This window comes from Anomaloglossus baeobatrachus, chromosome 5 (assembly GCF_048569485.1).
Source record: "Anomaloglossus baeobatrachus isolate aAnoBae1 chromosome 5, aAnoBae1.hap1, whole genome shotgun sequence".
NCBI lineage: Eukaryota > Metazoa > Chordata > Amphibia > Anura > Aromobatidae > Anomaloglossus > Anomaloglossus baeobatrachus.
Window position 1 is genome coordinate 519,481,974 of NC_134357.1, and position 17,074 is coordinate 519,499,047.

The following is a 17,074-nucleotide window of genomic DNA, read 5'->3' on the forward strand; positions in this document are numbered from 1 at the left end:
ACCAGGATGATGATGATGAAATGAGGGTGAACATTTCAGCAAGACAATGATCCCAAACACACAGTTAAGTAAACTCTCAATTGGTTTCAGACAAAAGAAAATAAATCTGCTATAATGGCAGAGTTGATCAACGAACCTGAATCCAATAGAGAATTTATTGAAGGAACTAAACCTCTGACTTCATAGAAGGAGCCTATGGAACCTTTAGGAATTGAAGAGTGTGTGGAAGAATGGGCTAAAATCACACCTGAGCAATACAAAAGACTAGTTTCTCCATACATGCAGCATCTTGAAGGTGTCATCACCAATAAAGGCTTTTGCACAAAGTATTAGCTCCTTCCTGGTACTCCCCAGTGATAAGCTGGGAACACATCAGGCATTACACAATACTGCCCATTGATAGGCTAAGAACACATCAGGCATCACCCAGTACTCCTCAGTGACAGGTTGAGAACACATCAGCTGTTACCTGGTACTCTATCGATAGGCTGGCTACACATCAGGTGTACACGTGCTGCCCCTGTGGAGGCCCTGGAAGCCAGGAGCTGCCGCAGACACAGAAGGTGAGTGGAAGGATAACTGGGTGGAGAATACTTCGGCGTCCCTGACGGTTAGTGCATGGAGCACCGGAGTTACAGCATTTTGTTACAATGAAGTGGCAACCAAAAAAAACTGAATTCTGGCATTTTATTTTTATTCTCTTTACGTAGTTTACCAATCAGATTAAGTTTGTTTTATGCTTTGATAGATTGGGTATTTCTGAATATTGCAATACCAAGTACAGTATTTGTGTTTTTATAACATGAACTTTGAAGTGGGTGATTTGAAATATTATGTTTAAACAATTTAGTTTTTTTTTGTTTTTTTAACTGGATTTAAAGGGAATCTGTCACCAGGTTTTTGCTATTTCACCTGAGAGCAGCATAATGTAGACACAAAGATTCTGAAAGTAACTATGTTTATCTTTGATCACTGTGTGCAGTTGTCCTGACTTTATCTTAGAACTGAGTGCAGCAGAGCTGGGAGATGTCCCCACCCACACCAGGCTCTCACTAGAGATTGACACCACCTCACAGTCAGTGCACAATCACTACAACTCAGAGAGAAGGAAGGGTGAAAAATGTCTTAATTTCTGCAAAAGAAGACACGGGAGTAGATACACATTAAACAGAACCTGACAACTGATACATGCTGCCCAATACCCAGGCAGCAAGTATCGGACCATCACCCAAATCTCATAATTTTACAGTAACACATTCAGCTACCAGTGGTTTGTTCTGGACTCCACATTATTACTATATTTACACATAGACATATCAGTGCATTTTAAAAGGCACATGGCTTGGGAAAGTGAGATCTATGAATAAGAGAACCGCTCTGGAAGCAGCCGATGGTAGGAGCTGGTGATTATGCAACATTCATAAAGGAACCTTGTAAGGAGCTAAGAGGGAAGGGGTGGGAAGTGAGCAGATAAGATCTCTATACAAAACTAAGGAATGGCGAGAGATGGCTCAAATCTTAGGCGTTAACAGCAAAATGTACAGTACAAAAGTGAATACACCCCTCACATTTTTGTAAATATTTTATTATATCTTTTCATGGGACAACACTGAAGATCTGACACTTTGATACAATCTACAGTAGTCAGTGTGCAGCTAGTATAAGTGTAAATTTGGTGTGCCCTCTAAATAACAACACACAATCATTAATGTCAAAACCACTGCCAACAAAAGTGAGTACACCCCCAAGTGATAATGGGAAAATTATCCATTTTCTTTCCCCAATTTCACATGACTCAGTTTTACAAGGTCTCAGTTGTGAATGGGGAGCAGGTGTGTTATCGCACACACACTCTCTCATACTGGTCACTGGAAACTCAACATGGCTCCTCATAGCAAAGAATTCTCTGAGGATCTGAAAAAAATTATTTTTGCTCTACATAAAGATGGCCTAGACTATAAGAACATTGCCAACACCCTGAAAATGGCTGGAAAACGGTGGCCAAGACAATTCAGTGGTTTAACAAGATAGGTTCTATTCACAACAGCTCTCGCCATGGTCGAGCAAAGAAGTTGAGTGCACGTGCTCAGCGTCATATACTACTGGGGAAAGAGGAAAGTGCAGTGGCCATAGTGGCGCAATATGTCAGCGCCTGTCACAGACTAAGAGGAGCCAGATATGTCATGAACTTCTATACCACACCCTGGGAGGAGCCTCCATCCCCCCCACCCTGGATGGGCCTCTATACCCCACCATGGATGAACCCCTATCCCCATTTTTACCACTTGCTTTGGCAATGCCAAAATGTACTTGGACCTGTCAATAATTTGAATTTGAATATAGAGAGACAGAGAGAGAAACAGAGAGACAGAAAAAGAGGCAGACAGGTAGAGAGACAAAGAGAGAGACAGAGAAAGATTGATAGAGAGAGACAGAAAAACAGAGAGAGGCAGACAGAGTGAGACAGAGAGAGACAAAGAGAGGCATAAAGAGAGAGAGACAGCGAGATGGATAGAGAGAGATGAAAAGAGAAACAGACAGAGAGAGGCAGACAGGAAGAGAGACAGAGACCAACATAGAAACAGACAGAGAGACGAATAGAGAGAGAGACAGAGAGAAAGACAGATCGAGAAACAGAGAGATTGAGAGAGAGACAGAGGCAGACAGGGAGAGAACCAGACAGACAGGGAGGGAGACAGACAGAGAGTAAGACAGTAAAACAGAGAGGGAGGCAGACAAACAAAGAGGGAGGCAGACAAACAAAGAGGGAGGCAGACAGAGCGGGAGAGTGAGAGCGACAAAGAGACACTTAGTTACTATCCCAGACAACACCGGGTACTACAGCTAGTACTAAATATTTACAAAAATATGATGGGGTGCTGATGTTTGTTATATACTGTAACGAGTACACACACTAAGGCTACATTCACACACTGCGTTTTTTTGACGCTGCATTTGTGCGTTTTTGGCCGCTAAAAACGCACCCACGGCATAAAAACGCGGCAAAAACGCATGCGTTTTTACCGCGATTTGGTGCGTTTTTGGCTGCGTTTTTCTGCGGTTTTCCAATGCATTGCATGGGGGGAAAACGCAGAAAAATGCAGGAAAGAATTGACATGTCCATTTTTTTTTTAAGCTCAAAAACGCAGCTTTAAAAAAAAAAAAAGTTGTGTGCGGACAACAAAAATGAAAACTCATAGACTTTGCTGGGGAAGCAAAGTCATGCAGTTTTGAGGCCAAAAACGCACCCGAAAAACGCGCAAAAACGCCGCGAAAAACGCACTGTGTGCACATAGCTTTAGCCAGGCTCTGGTGGCTCTTTTGGAACGCACACAAACGCACCCGCGGCAAAAAAAAGCGGCAAAAAAATGCACGCGTTTTGCCGCGATTTGGTGCGTTTTTTTGCTGAGTTTTGCTACGTTTTTGCTCACTGCGTCTTTATGCGTTTTTTATCAGTGAACAAAAAAAAAAGGTCTGATGTCATTTCCTTCTTCAATGTGTTCTTCATTCTCCACTAGTGTATGCAGAAGAGCACACAGCTGCAGAACTACAAGGCTCAGCATGCTCCATCCAATAGTGTATGCAGGAGAGCAGACAGCAGCTGTCGAACTACAAGGCTCAGCATCCTCCATCCAATAGTGTATGCAGGAGAGCAGACAGCAGCTTTCGAACTACAAGGCTCAGCATCCTCCTTCCAGGACTGTATGCAGGATTTCTTTGCCCCCCCCCCAAACAAAAAAAAATGACGTGTGCTTCGCCATATTTTTGTATGCTAGCCGGGTACAGCAGGCAGGTACGGGCTGCCCCCAACCCCCAGCTGCCTATTTGTACCCGGCTGGGAACCAAAAATATAGGGAAGCCCTTTTTTTTTTAATTATTTCATGAGTTTCATGAAATAATTTTAAAAAAAAAAATGACGTGAGCTTCGCCCAATTTTTGAGTCCAGCCGGGTACAACTAGGCAGCTGGGGATTGGAATCCACAGTGCAGGGTGCCCATGCTTTCTGGGCACTCCCGCTGTGAATTGCAGTCCCGCAGCCACCCCAGAAAATGGCGCTTTCATAGAAGCGCCATCTTCTGGCGCTGTATCCAACTCTTCCAGCTGCCCTGATGCCGGGTGGCTCGCTGGGTAATAATGGGGTTAGGGATAGCTGTATAGCTGGCCCTAAGCCCGAAATTCATGGTGTCACGCCAATATTAGACATGGCCACCATGAATTTCTAGTAAAGATAAAAAAAAAACACAACACACAGAAAAATATTTTTATTAGAAATAAAACACAACACAATTAGTGACTCCATCTTTATTGAAATAAAGAGCCCCCCTCCGCAGTAAACCTGGGTCAAGGGTCCCGCGCCGTCCAATCCGGATCCAATATCATCTGATCGGTTTGCTGGAAGGCAAAGCGATCAGATGATGTGTCAGATTCTAGGGGCTGAATCACATCACACATCAGCTGATTTGTATAAACGGCTTTTATACAATCAGCACATGCATCGGTGCAAAAAAAAAATACTCACTTATGTGCTGACTACCGGCAGCTCCTGGAGCGATTGGAGGAGTCTGATCCTGTCTGATCGCTGCAGCAGCTGCCGGTAATCAGGGATGAAGTCTCCTGACGCATCCGCTGATAGCTTAAACCGTCCGGGCGCCGGCATCACCGCGATACTTACGATCACCTGATGCGTCAGGTGATTGCATCAGGTGATCCATCGCCAGGTCCTGCATCTATCGGAGGTGTCCCAGCCGTCTGCACACAGCCGGAGCGGCGATACCGTGAGAGGAGCATGACACCGGGAGGCTGCAGACAGGCGAGTATAAGTTGTTTTTTTTTCTACTGTTCACTTTTGTTTTCGCAGCCGCTTCCACCTCCCGCACAGACATGGTGCCGCACGGCAGCATACCTACACAGGATGGGAGGTGGAAGCGGCGGTGACGGTACTGGGAGGATTCACGCTTCTGTGTTTACTGACAGAAGGAATCCTCTTCCTGTACATGTCACTTTACTGCCCACCTCCTGCGTTTATAGCTGCGTTTTTGGTCTTAGAAACGCACCAAAACGCAGCTATTTGCGTTTCTCATTGCGTCTTTCAACATCCCATTGCACTCAATGGATGAAAAGCGCAGTGAAAAACGCGGGAATAATTGACATGCTGCGTTTTTGTGGCACCACAAAAACGCAGCTGAAAAACGCTGTGTGCAGACAGCAAAAATGAAAACTCAGACTTTGCTGGGGAAGCAAAATCATGCAGTTTTCTGAGCAAAAACGCTCCCGTAAACTGCGCAAAAACGCCGCGAAAAACGCACTGTGTGAACTTACCCTTATTCCCAGGAACTGAGGACGAATCCTGATGTATTGTGAAACAATATATATGTAGTAATATAGAACGTTGCGTATCTAACGATCCCAGAAAGCAAAGCAATTCCTAATGCATTTGGAATCAGTGTATATATAACGTATCTGTTAAAGATATGGAGCACTATGTATCTATTAGTAGTCACAGAAGGGGGAAGCAGTTGCAGTCGCTCATAAGGCAGAGGTAGTATGAGAAGCCCCCTGTTAGGACCTATACCGTGTCAGAAGAACGTGAAATGTGCCCGCATGTTTCCTGCAGTGTTTTTTTGGGGGATATTGCAGTGCTGGAGTTTCCCTTATTAGCTCTGTATATTGTTTCTCCTGAGCACCTAAATAGGTGATGCTTAGCCTTAATTATTTGTTTTTTTTTTCTAGATAAGATTAAAGCTCTCACAGCAGGAGAACCAGAGAAGATAAAAAAAGTATGTCAATTGCAAATTGTGTGAGTGTTACCATCCAAGAGAAACAGACCAGTTGTTTCTCAGGTGTCATCTTAAGGTACAGTCACACTAAGCGACGCTCCAGCGATCCCACCAGCAACCTGACCTGGCAGGGATCGCTGAAGCGTCGCTACACGGGTTGCTGGTGAGCTGTCAAACAGGCAGATCTCACCAGCAACCAGCCCCCAGCCAGCAGTGACGCGTGGAAGCGATGCTGCACTTGGTAACTAAGGTAAATATCGGGTAACCAACCCGATATTTACCTTGGTTACCAGCGCACACTGCTTAGCGCTGGCTCCCTGCACTCCCAGCCAAAGTACACATCGGGTTAATTACTGACAGCGTGAGAGCGGCGGACGCTGGTAATAAAGGTAAATATCAGGTAACCAAGGAAAGGGCTTCTTCGTTACCCGATATTTACCTTTATTACCAGCGTCCGCAGAAGCCAGCTCCCTGCTCGCTGCACATTCAGTTGTTGCTCTCTCGCTGTCACACACAGCGATCTGTGCTTCACAGTGGGAGAGCAACGACCAAAGAATGGTCCAGGACATTCAGCAATAACCGGTGACCTCACAGCAGGGGCCAGGTTGTTGCTGGATGTCACACACAGCGACATCACTAGCAACATCGCTGCTACGTCACAAAAGTCGTACCTCAGCAGCGATGTTGCTAGCGATGTTGCTTAGTGAGACGTGGCCTTTAGTTGCATCAGTTTGTTTCTCATCTGTTTTTTTTCCCCATGAAGTAGGTGCATCTAAACTTATTTCATTAACTGACTCAATGTATCAGTAAAGCGGGCTTTACACACAGCGACATCGCTGGTGAAAGCACCCGCCCCCGTCGATTGTGCGTCACGGGCAAATTGCTGCCCCGTGGCGCACAACATCACTGTGGAGACACGGGGCTCAGTGGATGCTCTCGTCCACTAAAACCCGCCGCCTTTAGAAAAACGGCATGGCTCAGGGCTCATCCCAACTGAACGCCGGCCTCCTCAACCGTGGGCGTAACACTACTCAGACAACACAGGGTGAGGGAACCACAATAATTAGACTTTATTGGATCCCCAAACAATTAACGGCACATAACACATAATCAGCAAAACACAAATGTAATAGGCAACAGAGTCTCACCCTTCCGCTGGCTCACCAGGGATTTAGAATGTCCATGCCTCAGAGGTTCCAGGGCCACTTACTCCAATCCAGCAGCACCCCGCTTTTGGCGGGCACCCACCGAGAAAGGAATAGCACCAGATTTAGGAAGCTGGCTGAGGTCTGCAAAGTCTGTACCAGGTGACTGAACTGTCCCAACCTGAGTGTCCTCCTTAGGTAGTCCTGGTATGATGTTACAATCCTGGCAGCCGGAGTCGAAATCCCTAGGCTGCGGATATGGTCTCCAACCGGAACCGGAGTCCATAGATTGAAGCCATAAGATATCCTGATCCTCTAGTCAGCTCCTGAGAGCTTAGACTGGATCCATCAGCATCCAACAACCCTGGTGGATTAAAGAAGTCCCTTTTATAGCCACAGCCTTCCACTTAGATACACTGCGTCCTCATCGATTGGTTGGACAAGAGCGCCTCTCCCATTGGATGAATCTCAAGCTGCATGGACAATGTTCATCCAAATGATGTCTACAGAAAGACTGAGGGTATACATGTAGTCTGGGAGTCACCGACTAGACAATGGCTACTAAGGTAATTACATTAGCAATACACAACTACAATACAATAATTACTGGAAAAGTCTGGAGAAACAAAACGTCTGGCTTTCAATGGCCAACACAATTACATGAGTCCAAAAGAGTCTTGTAAAAACAATGAGGGACTTATCCCCCGTCTATAAACAATCTATCATCCTGTCTGGCTGAATGTTAAAAAACTTTAACCCATGAGAGTCCATGTCGTCACAATCACTAGTACCAGTCACACATACTTACCTGCCTAGCGACGTCGCTATGGCCGGCAAACCACCTCCTTTCTAAGGGGGCGGTTCGTTCGGCGTCACAGCGGCGTCACTAAGCCGCCGCCCAATAGAAGCGGAGGGGCGGAGATGAGCGGGCCGAGCATCCGGCCCACCTCCTTCCTTCCTCATTCGGCGGCCGCAGGTACGGTGATGTTCCTCGTTCCTGCGGTGTCATACATAGCGATGTGTGCTGCCGCAGGAATGACGAACAACCTGCGTCCTGCAACAGCAACGATAATCAAGATTAGAACGACGTGTCAACGATCATGTGAGTAATTTTGATAGTTAACGGTCGTTCGTGCGTTTCACATGCAACGACGTCGCTAACGAGGCCGTATGTGCGTCACGAATTCCGTGACCCCAACGACATCTCGTTAGCGATGTCGTTGCGTGTAAAGCCTGCTTTAGATGAAACTAGGATGGATTTCTGAAGTACAAAGTAGGTTTTCCTAATTTCATCAGTGTCTCATGGAACCTAACAGACTTTAATGGCCTAGTCAATCAGCAAAATATGATCAGAATAGGATATGCTGAGTCTCTTATTTTTGAGGCAAGGGACGGATGAACATAGAAAAATTGTGAGCTTCATTGAAAAAACTCAGACAATTTTCATCCATGTTATTATTATTATTATTATTTATTATTATAGCGCCATTTATTCCATGGCGCTTTACAAGTGAAAGAGGGTATACGTACAACAATCATTAACAGTACAAGACAGACTGGTATAGGAGGAGAGAGGACCCTGCCCGCGAGGGCTCACAGTCTACAGGGTTCATTTTTTACATCCCTGTGACGTATGTGTGATGTCCATTTTCATACATCTGCATTCTAAAATACAGCCAAAGAGAAAAATTGTATGAAAAATACCCTGACTATAAATGAATAAATTGCAAGTGCTTAATAACAGGGTACTTAGTATACACATTTTTGCAAAAAGGTAAGAAGCTGTCCCACCTCGTCACGGTGTACCCATCTGGGACAGTCCCTAACCTGTTTTCTTGCTTTAGTGCAAGTTGGGGGCGCAGCCCTCCTTATACTGAGACTGGGCAATCAATTTGCTTCCCACTTTGCTGTGTATTTAATCTGGGACCCAGCTGACCACTTGTTACCAATAACATTGGAGTTTTGATATGACACAAGTCAGGTATAGAAAATGTTTATAACTTTAGTTGGTTAGGGACTGTCCCAGATGGGTACACCGTGACTAGGTGGGACAGCTTCTTACCTTTTTGCAAAAATGTATATACCAAGTACCCCGTTATTAAGCACTTGCAATTTATTTATTTATAGTCAGGGTATTTTTCATACAATTTTTCTCTTTGTTTTTTTTCTAGTCTTGAGGCTGCCATTCACATGCTTGTAATGTTGCATGTTTACTGAACATTTGTTACAGCTCAGTTTCTTTTGGTGTTTTTTATTCTAAAATACAGTTTCATTGGTTAATAATGCAAAGCTGAGGAAAGAGAGCGCAAATAGGGTCTTACCAGATTAACAGTGTGGTGTACAAAATATTACACTCACCTATCAGGGTTGTGAAAGTCACAACCCCTATGAAGCCTTGTAACATAATGGTGGCTCCCATAGGGTTAATATTCGGTGCTGGAGAGGAGAAGCGGGATTAATGCCCTGCTGCCGCCGAATGAAAAAATTATTGATTATTAATAAATACTTTTATTTCATAGGTTCAGTCCCCTTCTTCACGCCGAAAAGCAGAATCAACAGGCATTTACCCCGCTTCTCCTCTCCAGCATCAAAAACTGGTTAATAATCAGGTCTGCGACTAAAAAGCGGTTTGATTATTTTCATCTAATTTCCATGTATTTTGGTGTGCTGAAAATGAAAAAAATATTGAAAAAAATCCTGGATGTCAGGATTTGCCACAAAATGCAAAATTCTCTTTAAATTTAGTAAATTTTTCTTTTTTTGTTTTTTTTTTTTAGGGTTTTGAAAGTCATAATTACTATTAATTAATTCACATCAATGCATTGAAGATATATAATGCCAAAAAAATATAGCTTTCAAAGAAAAGAACTTTCAGAGTGAGCTAATGAAACCAGCATCAACATTTTGCAAGCTGAATGAGCGGGCTCTGAAATGCACGGGCTTGTTTCAATTGTTTTATCTTTGTTCTCGCCTGTTCACACTTTTTTAATCTCAGTTCGTGTTAGCTCTTCATATTCAACCGTGTTTCCCAAAATTAGCATTATGGCTCAGCAGAAGTGTATTAATTCGTCTGACAGTTTGTTACATTTGTGGTGAATATACAGTGTTGAAGCAACAGCTGAATATTACAGACTTTGTGAAAAAAGTATACTTCGCATATTTCGGACTAAAGCTTGGAGATCAAGATAAAGCTTGGGCGCCTCATAAAGTGTGCAAACGGTGTGTTGAGGACCTCCGAAATTGGTTCAAGGGTAAGAAAAAAGTTTTCCATTATGGGATTCCTATGGTATGCAAAAGGACCAGTGACGATTGTTACTTTTGTTCATGTGATGTGAAAGGATATAATTCAAAATGGAAGCATTCCATTTCATACCCCAATATTCACTCAGCAATTCATCCCATCCCCCATGGCACAGATATACTAGTACCCAAGGCCCCTGCTACCTTGGAAGAGATAACTATGTCCGATGAAGGTGGAGTCATACCTGAACCAGATGAACCAAGTTCTGACTTTGAAGATGATACAAGACCAAAATTGTTTTCCCAGGAGGAGATGAATGATTTGGTAAGAGACTTAAATCTTCCCAAAGATGCCGCTGAGTTACTCGGCTCAAGGCTCAAAAGCAAGAATTTATTGTTGCCAGGAGTGTCTATTTCATGGTTCAGACATCGTGAAGATGAGTTCATTCCTTACTTTGCCCAGGAAGATAAGTTGGTTTATTACATCGATGTCGAAGGTTTGATGGGTCAATTCAAAATCCAATATGATTTAGCGCAATGGTGTCTTTTTATAGATTCTTCAAAAAGAAGTCTCAAAGCAGTTTTACTCCACAACGGCGGTTTTTAGGCTTCCATCCCTGTAGGTCATTCCGTACACCTGCACGAAACCTACGAGAACTTGGAATTGGTTCTTTGTAAACTTAAATATGAAGACCCCGATTGGCAAGTGTGCGGGGATTTGAAAGTCTTGTGCATGCTGCTCGGGCAACAAGCTGGGTATACCAAATACCCTTGTTTTCTGTGTCTATGGGACAGTCAAGACCGACAAAATCACTGGACCAAGAAGAATTGGCAGCCGAGGGTGCTCACAGTTGGTGAAAAAAATGTCCTCCGAGAAACTTTGGTTCCTCCCCATAAAGTTCTTCTACCACCTCTCCACATCAAATTGGGATTGATGAAGCAATTCGGAAAATCACTTCCAAAAGATGGAGAATGCTTCAAATACTTGGTTGCCAAGTTTCCAGGCCTCTTGGAGGCAAAATTGAAGGAAGGTGTGTTCGTCGGACCAGACATTAGAAGGCGTATAGCTGATCAAGAGTATATCAATACCATGACACATCCTCAAAAAGAAGGATGGATTGCATCTAAAGAGGTCGTAGAGAAATTTTTAGGCAATAACAAAGACCCTGACTACAAACAAATCGTCGGACGAATGCTGAAAGCATTTCAAGCTTTAGGTTGCCTGATGAGTTTGAAAGTGCATTTCCTCCATTCCCACCTTGACAACTTTCCTGAAAATTTGCGAGCTGTGAGTGAAGAGCAAGGTGAACGATTCCACCAGGACATTAAAGAGATGGAAAGAAGATACCAGGGAACATGGAGCATTACAATGATGGCAGACTACTGTTGGACGCTTCAGAGAGACATTACAAATGCTACTCACAAACATAAATGTACCAAGAGAAGCCTCACAGGGAAGAAGAAATCGATTTTAGTGTGTGGTAGTGAGCTCGTTGCAGGTAAAAAAATTATTTTCATGAAACATTTGTAATAAAAAAATTAATTTTATGAGTTTATTTTCATTTATTTTGAGGTATTGTCTTATTTAACATAGTTACTTAAATTGTCAGAAAACGTGATGTCCTATTCGGATTCAGCGCACTCAAAAACAAAGATTACGTGGAATAGCCAAAATGTCTCGAAAAAAATTGCAGACCTGTGTAATGGAAATGTATTTGTAGAAATCTGATACCACATGGATGTTCTATGTGGGATCCAAATTTTTTTTGCACCCAACTTGAATGCGCACGTCTCATCCAAGACTCGTAGAAAATAGTGCATGCTGCGATTCTTTTCTCATGACAGTCAGACGAAGAGAAAAATTGGTCATCAGAACTGCACTATTAAATAACATGCGTCACTGTGTTTTCTGAACTGCTGATCAAGCACAAAACAGACAGCACTAAGACGTGTCAAGCGGTTATGTGAATGTAGCACAACAAAAGCAATTTAATAAAATGACAATGCTCCTTAATTGTTTATGATTTTAATATTTGTGTTTTTACAGGTTTCACTATTTGGACTACTTTAAAATAGCATGAGATCATTGTTTTTTTTAACAAAATGGCGAACGAGGGAAGATTCGGGAGTGTTATTTTCATAAGGTCTCAGCTTTACTATTTTATTACAAGGTTAGTAATGTAGTTTTCTGATGTTTTAAGCCAATATCACTTTTTGTTGCATATTTCTCACATTATTAACATGAAAATGGCTTCTCCCCTGTGTGAATACTCTGATGTACAACAATATTTGAGTTCTCAGTAAAAAAATAAATAAATAAAAAAAAAGCATACATTTGGAACACAAAAAAGGCTATTTCTTCCCTGAGTGAGTTCTTTGATGTCTGACGAAACTTGATTTGTCTGTAAAACATTTCCCACATTCTAAACATGAATATGGCTTCTCTCCTGTGTGAATTCTCTGATGTGTAACGAGATTTATTTTCTGATTAAAACCTTTCCCACATTCTGAACATGAAAATAACTGTTCCCCTGTATGTCTTCTCTGATGTGTAACAAGATTTGTTTTCTGATTAAAACATCTCCCGCATTCTGAACATGTATATGGCTTTTCTCCTGTGTGAATTCTCTGATGTATAACAAGAGTTGCTTTGCTTATAAAACATTTCCCACATTCTGTACATGAAAATTGCTTCTTTCTTAAGCGAACTCTTTGATGTTTCCTGTCCCTTTTGTTATTTTTGTGTTGCTTAAAAGTCTGTGGTGAATCAGTAGAAAGAAGCTGTTGAAAAGCATTGCATGATACATCTTTATCGTCAAGGCCTGGAGGTTTATCCGGGATACTGTCACACTCTTCATATGTGTCTGTCGTAACATTATGATCATCTGCTTCAATATTTGATAATAGCGTATGTTTCTTTGAACTCTTGGTACAGACATCTGCCAAACATGAACCCATTATTATTAGTTAATAATACTGCCTTTTAGACATATTAATGCCAATACATTATATACAGTGCCTACAAGTAGTATTCAACCCCCTGCAGATTTAGCAGGTTTGATAAGATGCAAATAAGTTAGAGCCTGCAAACTTCAAACAAGAGCAGGATTTATTACCAGATGCATAAATCTTACAAACCAACAAGTTATGTTGCTCAGTTAAATTTTAATACATTTTCAACATAAAAGTGTGGGTCAATTATTATTCAACCCCTAGGTTTAATATTTTGTGGAATAACCCTTGTTTGCAATTACAGCTAATAATCGTCTTTTATAAGACCTGATCAGGCCGGCACAGGTCTCTGGAGTTATCTTGGCCCACTCCTCCATGCAGATCTTCTCCAAGTTATCTAGGTTCTAAGGGTGTGTCTCATGTGGACTTTAATCTTGAGCTCCTTCCACAAGTTTTCAATTGGGTTAAGGTCAGGAGACTGAGTAGGCCACTGCAACACCTTGATTTTTTCCCTTTTGAACCAGGCCTTGGTTTTCTTGGCTGTGTGCTTTGGGTCGTTGTCTTGTTGGAAGATAAAATGACGACCCATCTTAAGATCCTTGATGGAGGAGCGGAGATTCTTGGCCAAAATCTCCAGGTAGGCCGTGCTATCCATCTTCCCATGGATGCGGACCAGATGGCCAGGCCCCTTGGAGAGAAACAGCCCCACAGCATGATGCTGCCACCACCATGCTTGACTGTAGGGATGGTATTCTTGGGGTCGTATGCAGTGCCATCCAGTCTCCAAACGTCACGTGTGTGGTTGGCACCAAAGATCTCGATCTTGGTCTCATCAGACCAGAGAATCTTGAACCAGTCTGTCTCAGAGTCCTCCAAGTGATCATGAGCAAACTGTAGATGAGCCTTGACATGACGCTTTGAAAGTAAAGGTACCTTACGGGCTCGTCTGGAACAGAGACCATTGCGGTGGAGTACGTTACTTATAGTATTGACTGAAACCAATGTCCCCACTGCCATGAGATCTTCCCGGAGCTTCTTCCTTGTTGCCCTTGGGTTAGCCTTGACTCTTTGGACAAGCCTGGCCTCGGCACGGGTGGAAACTTTCAAAGACTGTCAAGGCCATGGAAGGCTAACAGTAGTTCCATAAGCCTTCCACTTCCGGATGATGCTCCCAACAGTGGAGACAGGTAGGCCCAACTCCTTGGAAAGGGTTTTGTACCCCTTGCCAGCCTTTTGACCCTCCACGATCTTGTCTTTGATGGCCTTGGAATGATCCTTTGTCTTTCCCATGTTGACCAAGTATGAGTGCTGTTCACAAGTTTGAGGAGGGTCTTAATTAGTCAGAAAAGGCTGGAAAAAGAGATAATTAATCCAAACATGTGAAGCTCATTGTTCTTTGTGCCTGAAATACTTCGTAATACTTTAGGGGAACCAAACAGAATTCTGGTGGTTTGAGGGGTTGAATAATAAATGACCCTCTGAATAAACTTTTCACAATTTAAAAAAAAAATAAAAAAAAGAAATAACATTCTTTTTTGCTGCAGTGCATTTCACACTTCCAGGCTGATCTACAGTCCAAATGTCACAATGCCAAGTTAATTCCGAATGTGTAAACCTGCTAAATCTGCAGGGGGTTGAATACTACTTGTAGGCACTGTATTTTATAACATTTGGAAATTAAAATGTTTGTAAAATTTTTAGAAAATTTGATCTTCAGCTGATTAAACCATTGGCAGCCACAGTAAACCTTGTACTAATACTAGAAGTTACATTGGTTTGTTCCCGATGTCTATATGCCTGGTTTTTGGGTATGACCCAACTCAATTTTTTGACCTTATAAAATTCACAAAATGTAACTTGACAGTCAGCAAGTAATCCAAGGAATAATCTGGAATCTCTCCACAGTTAAGTCCAAACCAATGTTGAAATGTGAATACCAGAGATCCCTTGAACCCACTCTCCGTATTGACCAGCATCAAGCTTGCTGCACTTTTTTCCCCTCTATAGTAAGCAAATTATAAAATAATAACTGGCTAATTGAGATGAGCGAGTGTGCTCTCCACTGCTCGATACTTGATCAAGCATCAAGGTGCTTGGGTATGGTCGATACTCGATCATGCTCAAGTCCCCGCCACACTGTTAGACAGTCAATCAACATGTGGGGATTGCCTGCCATACATGGTAATGCTGTTGCCATGGTGGTATTACTATGATTGTCCAGCCGCATAGGGTCAGGGGTCTTATATAAGACCCGGTGACACGAAGCTCAGCCCATTCTCCTCTAGAATTAGATCAGGGACAGTTGATCTAGGAGGGAGAGCTTTTATTAGAGCAAGCATATAGGCAGTGTTTAACCCCTTACGACTGTGGGCAGTAAAGTTACGTCCTAGCGGTCATAGTGTTAATCTCCTCCTGTGCCTTTTAACCCCTTAAATAGGGCTGTCAAGATGTGACAGCTCCATATTAATGGCGATAGCGGTAGTTCCGTACTCACTGCTCGATACCGAAAATCACGTGACATGATCACGTGGATCCAGTGGTTTTCATGGTACCACAGGGTCATGTGATGACTCCTGTGCTCACATGACTCAGATCATGTGAGAAACAGTTGAGTGCTGCTTGTTACAAGACATGATCATTTCTCCCGGTCTGACCGATGCTGCTCTGATCGGGAGAAAAGAATGAGCAATCAGACAGCTGATCATTAAAGTCCCCTAGGGAACCTAGTAAAATAAAAAAAATAAAAAAAAATAAAAATAAAAAAAAAAGATTTTTCTGCCTCCCCAACCCTCTTGTTAGGGTCTGCCGAAAAAATGCTTGCGTTTGACTTCCACTATTCTCGGTACTTGAGTTAAGCATGTAAAGCGTTTGACCTGATCAATTCGAGTAACGAACACGCAAGCATTTTACTGCTTGGTCATTATTACTGGCATATAATAAGATAGATGCTCTGCAGCCTCTGGTGGATCAAGGTCATGGATTCCCCCAGCTGAAGCATGAAGTGACTAAACAAATTCAAACTTTGAAGCTTTCCTTTAATGCTGCAGCTTAAGTGTCAGTGCCTGATTCTGAAGTCACGGTCAATTTATCTAATTGATTTTCTTGAGATTACTAATACCTTTATGCTTTTGTGTCAAAGTTCTAAAAGGATATTTCAAGACCTGTCTTCTGGATCTGAACATCTACATGTTAGGCTAGGTTCACATTTCCGTTGTTTTGCATCAGTCATAATCCGCCGCTCTGATTAACAACGCAATCCGTTTGGCGGATTCCGTTGTTTCCCATAGACTTATATGAGCGGCGGATTGTGACTGATGCTCTTGCGTTGCATCCTCCGCCCGTGGAATGACTGACCATTGGGAGGCAGGAACGCAGAGTGTAATGTTTTATGAGCAGCGGAATCCTTAGGATTTCACTGTGCATACTCTCTCGTGGCGGCCGAACGATCAGCTGATCGCCCGGCAGCCGCCTTCGGTGAGCGATCAGCTGATCACCTGGCGGCCGGCAGCTGTGAGCGATCAGCTGATCACCCGGCGGCCGGCTGCTGTGAGCGATCATCTGATCACCCGGCGGCCGGCTGCTGTGAGCGATCAGCTGATCACCCGGCGGCCGGCTGCTGTGAGCGATCAGCTGATCACCCGGCGTCCGGCTGCTGTGAGCGATCAGCTGATCGCTCTCATTAGCTGGTCACCGGGAGATCATCTGTTCGCTCTCAAAAGCCGGCGGCTGGCTATTGTGAACGATCAGCTGATCATTCTCTCTCTCACGTTTTACAACGGAGTCTGACCATGAATTCTTATTCTTGTCATCCGTTGTACAACGCATCAGTCACAAGCGTCAAGCAACGCATGTGACTGATGGAAAACGGAAATATAAACCTAGCCTTAGGCATAGTATTTATTGCGGAGGATCCTAAGCTTTGGGCATTTTCTTTGTCTAATTGGACCGCTCCACAGCTGT

The 17,074-nt window shown here is 43.2% G+C and overlaps 1 protein-coding gene across 1 annotated transcript in view; it reads right to left on the minus strand.

The window, feature by feature from the left end:
- The window catches only part of LOC142312873 (uncharacterized), a 346,266-nt gene that overhangs the window by 169,179 nt on the left and 160,013 nt on the right, over positions 1–17,074 (minus strand). Inside the window, exon 23 of the mRNA XM_075351858.1 lies at positions 12,516–13,101. Within this exon, the coding sequence (XP_075207973.1) occupies positions 12,516–13,101 (586 nt within the window). The remainder of the gene's footprint in view (positions 1–12,515; positions 13,102–17,074) is intronic.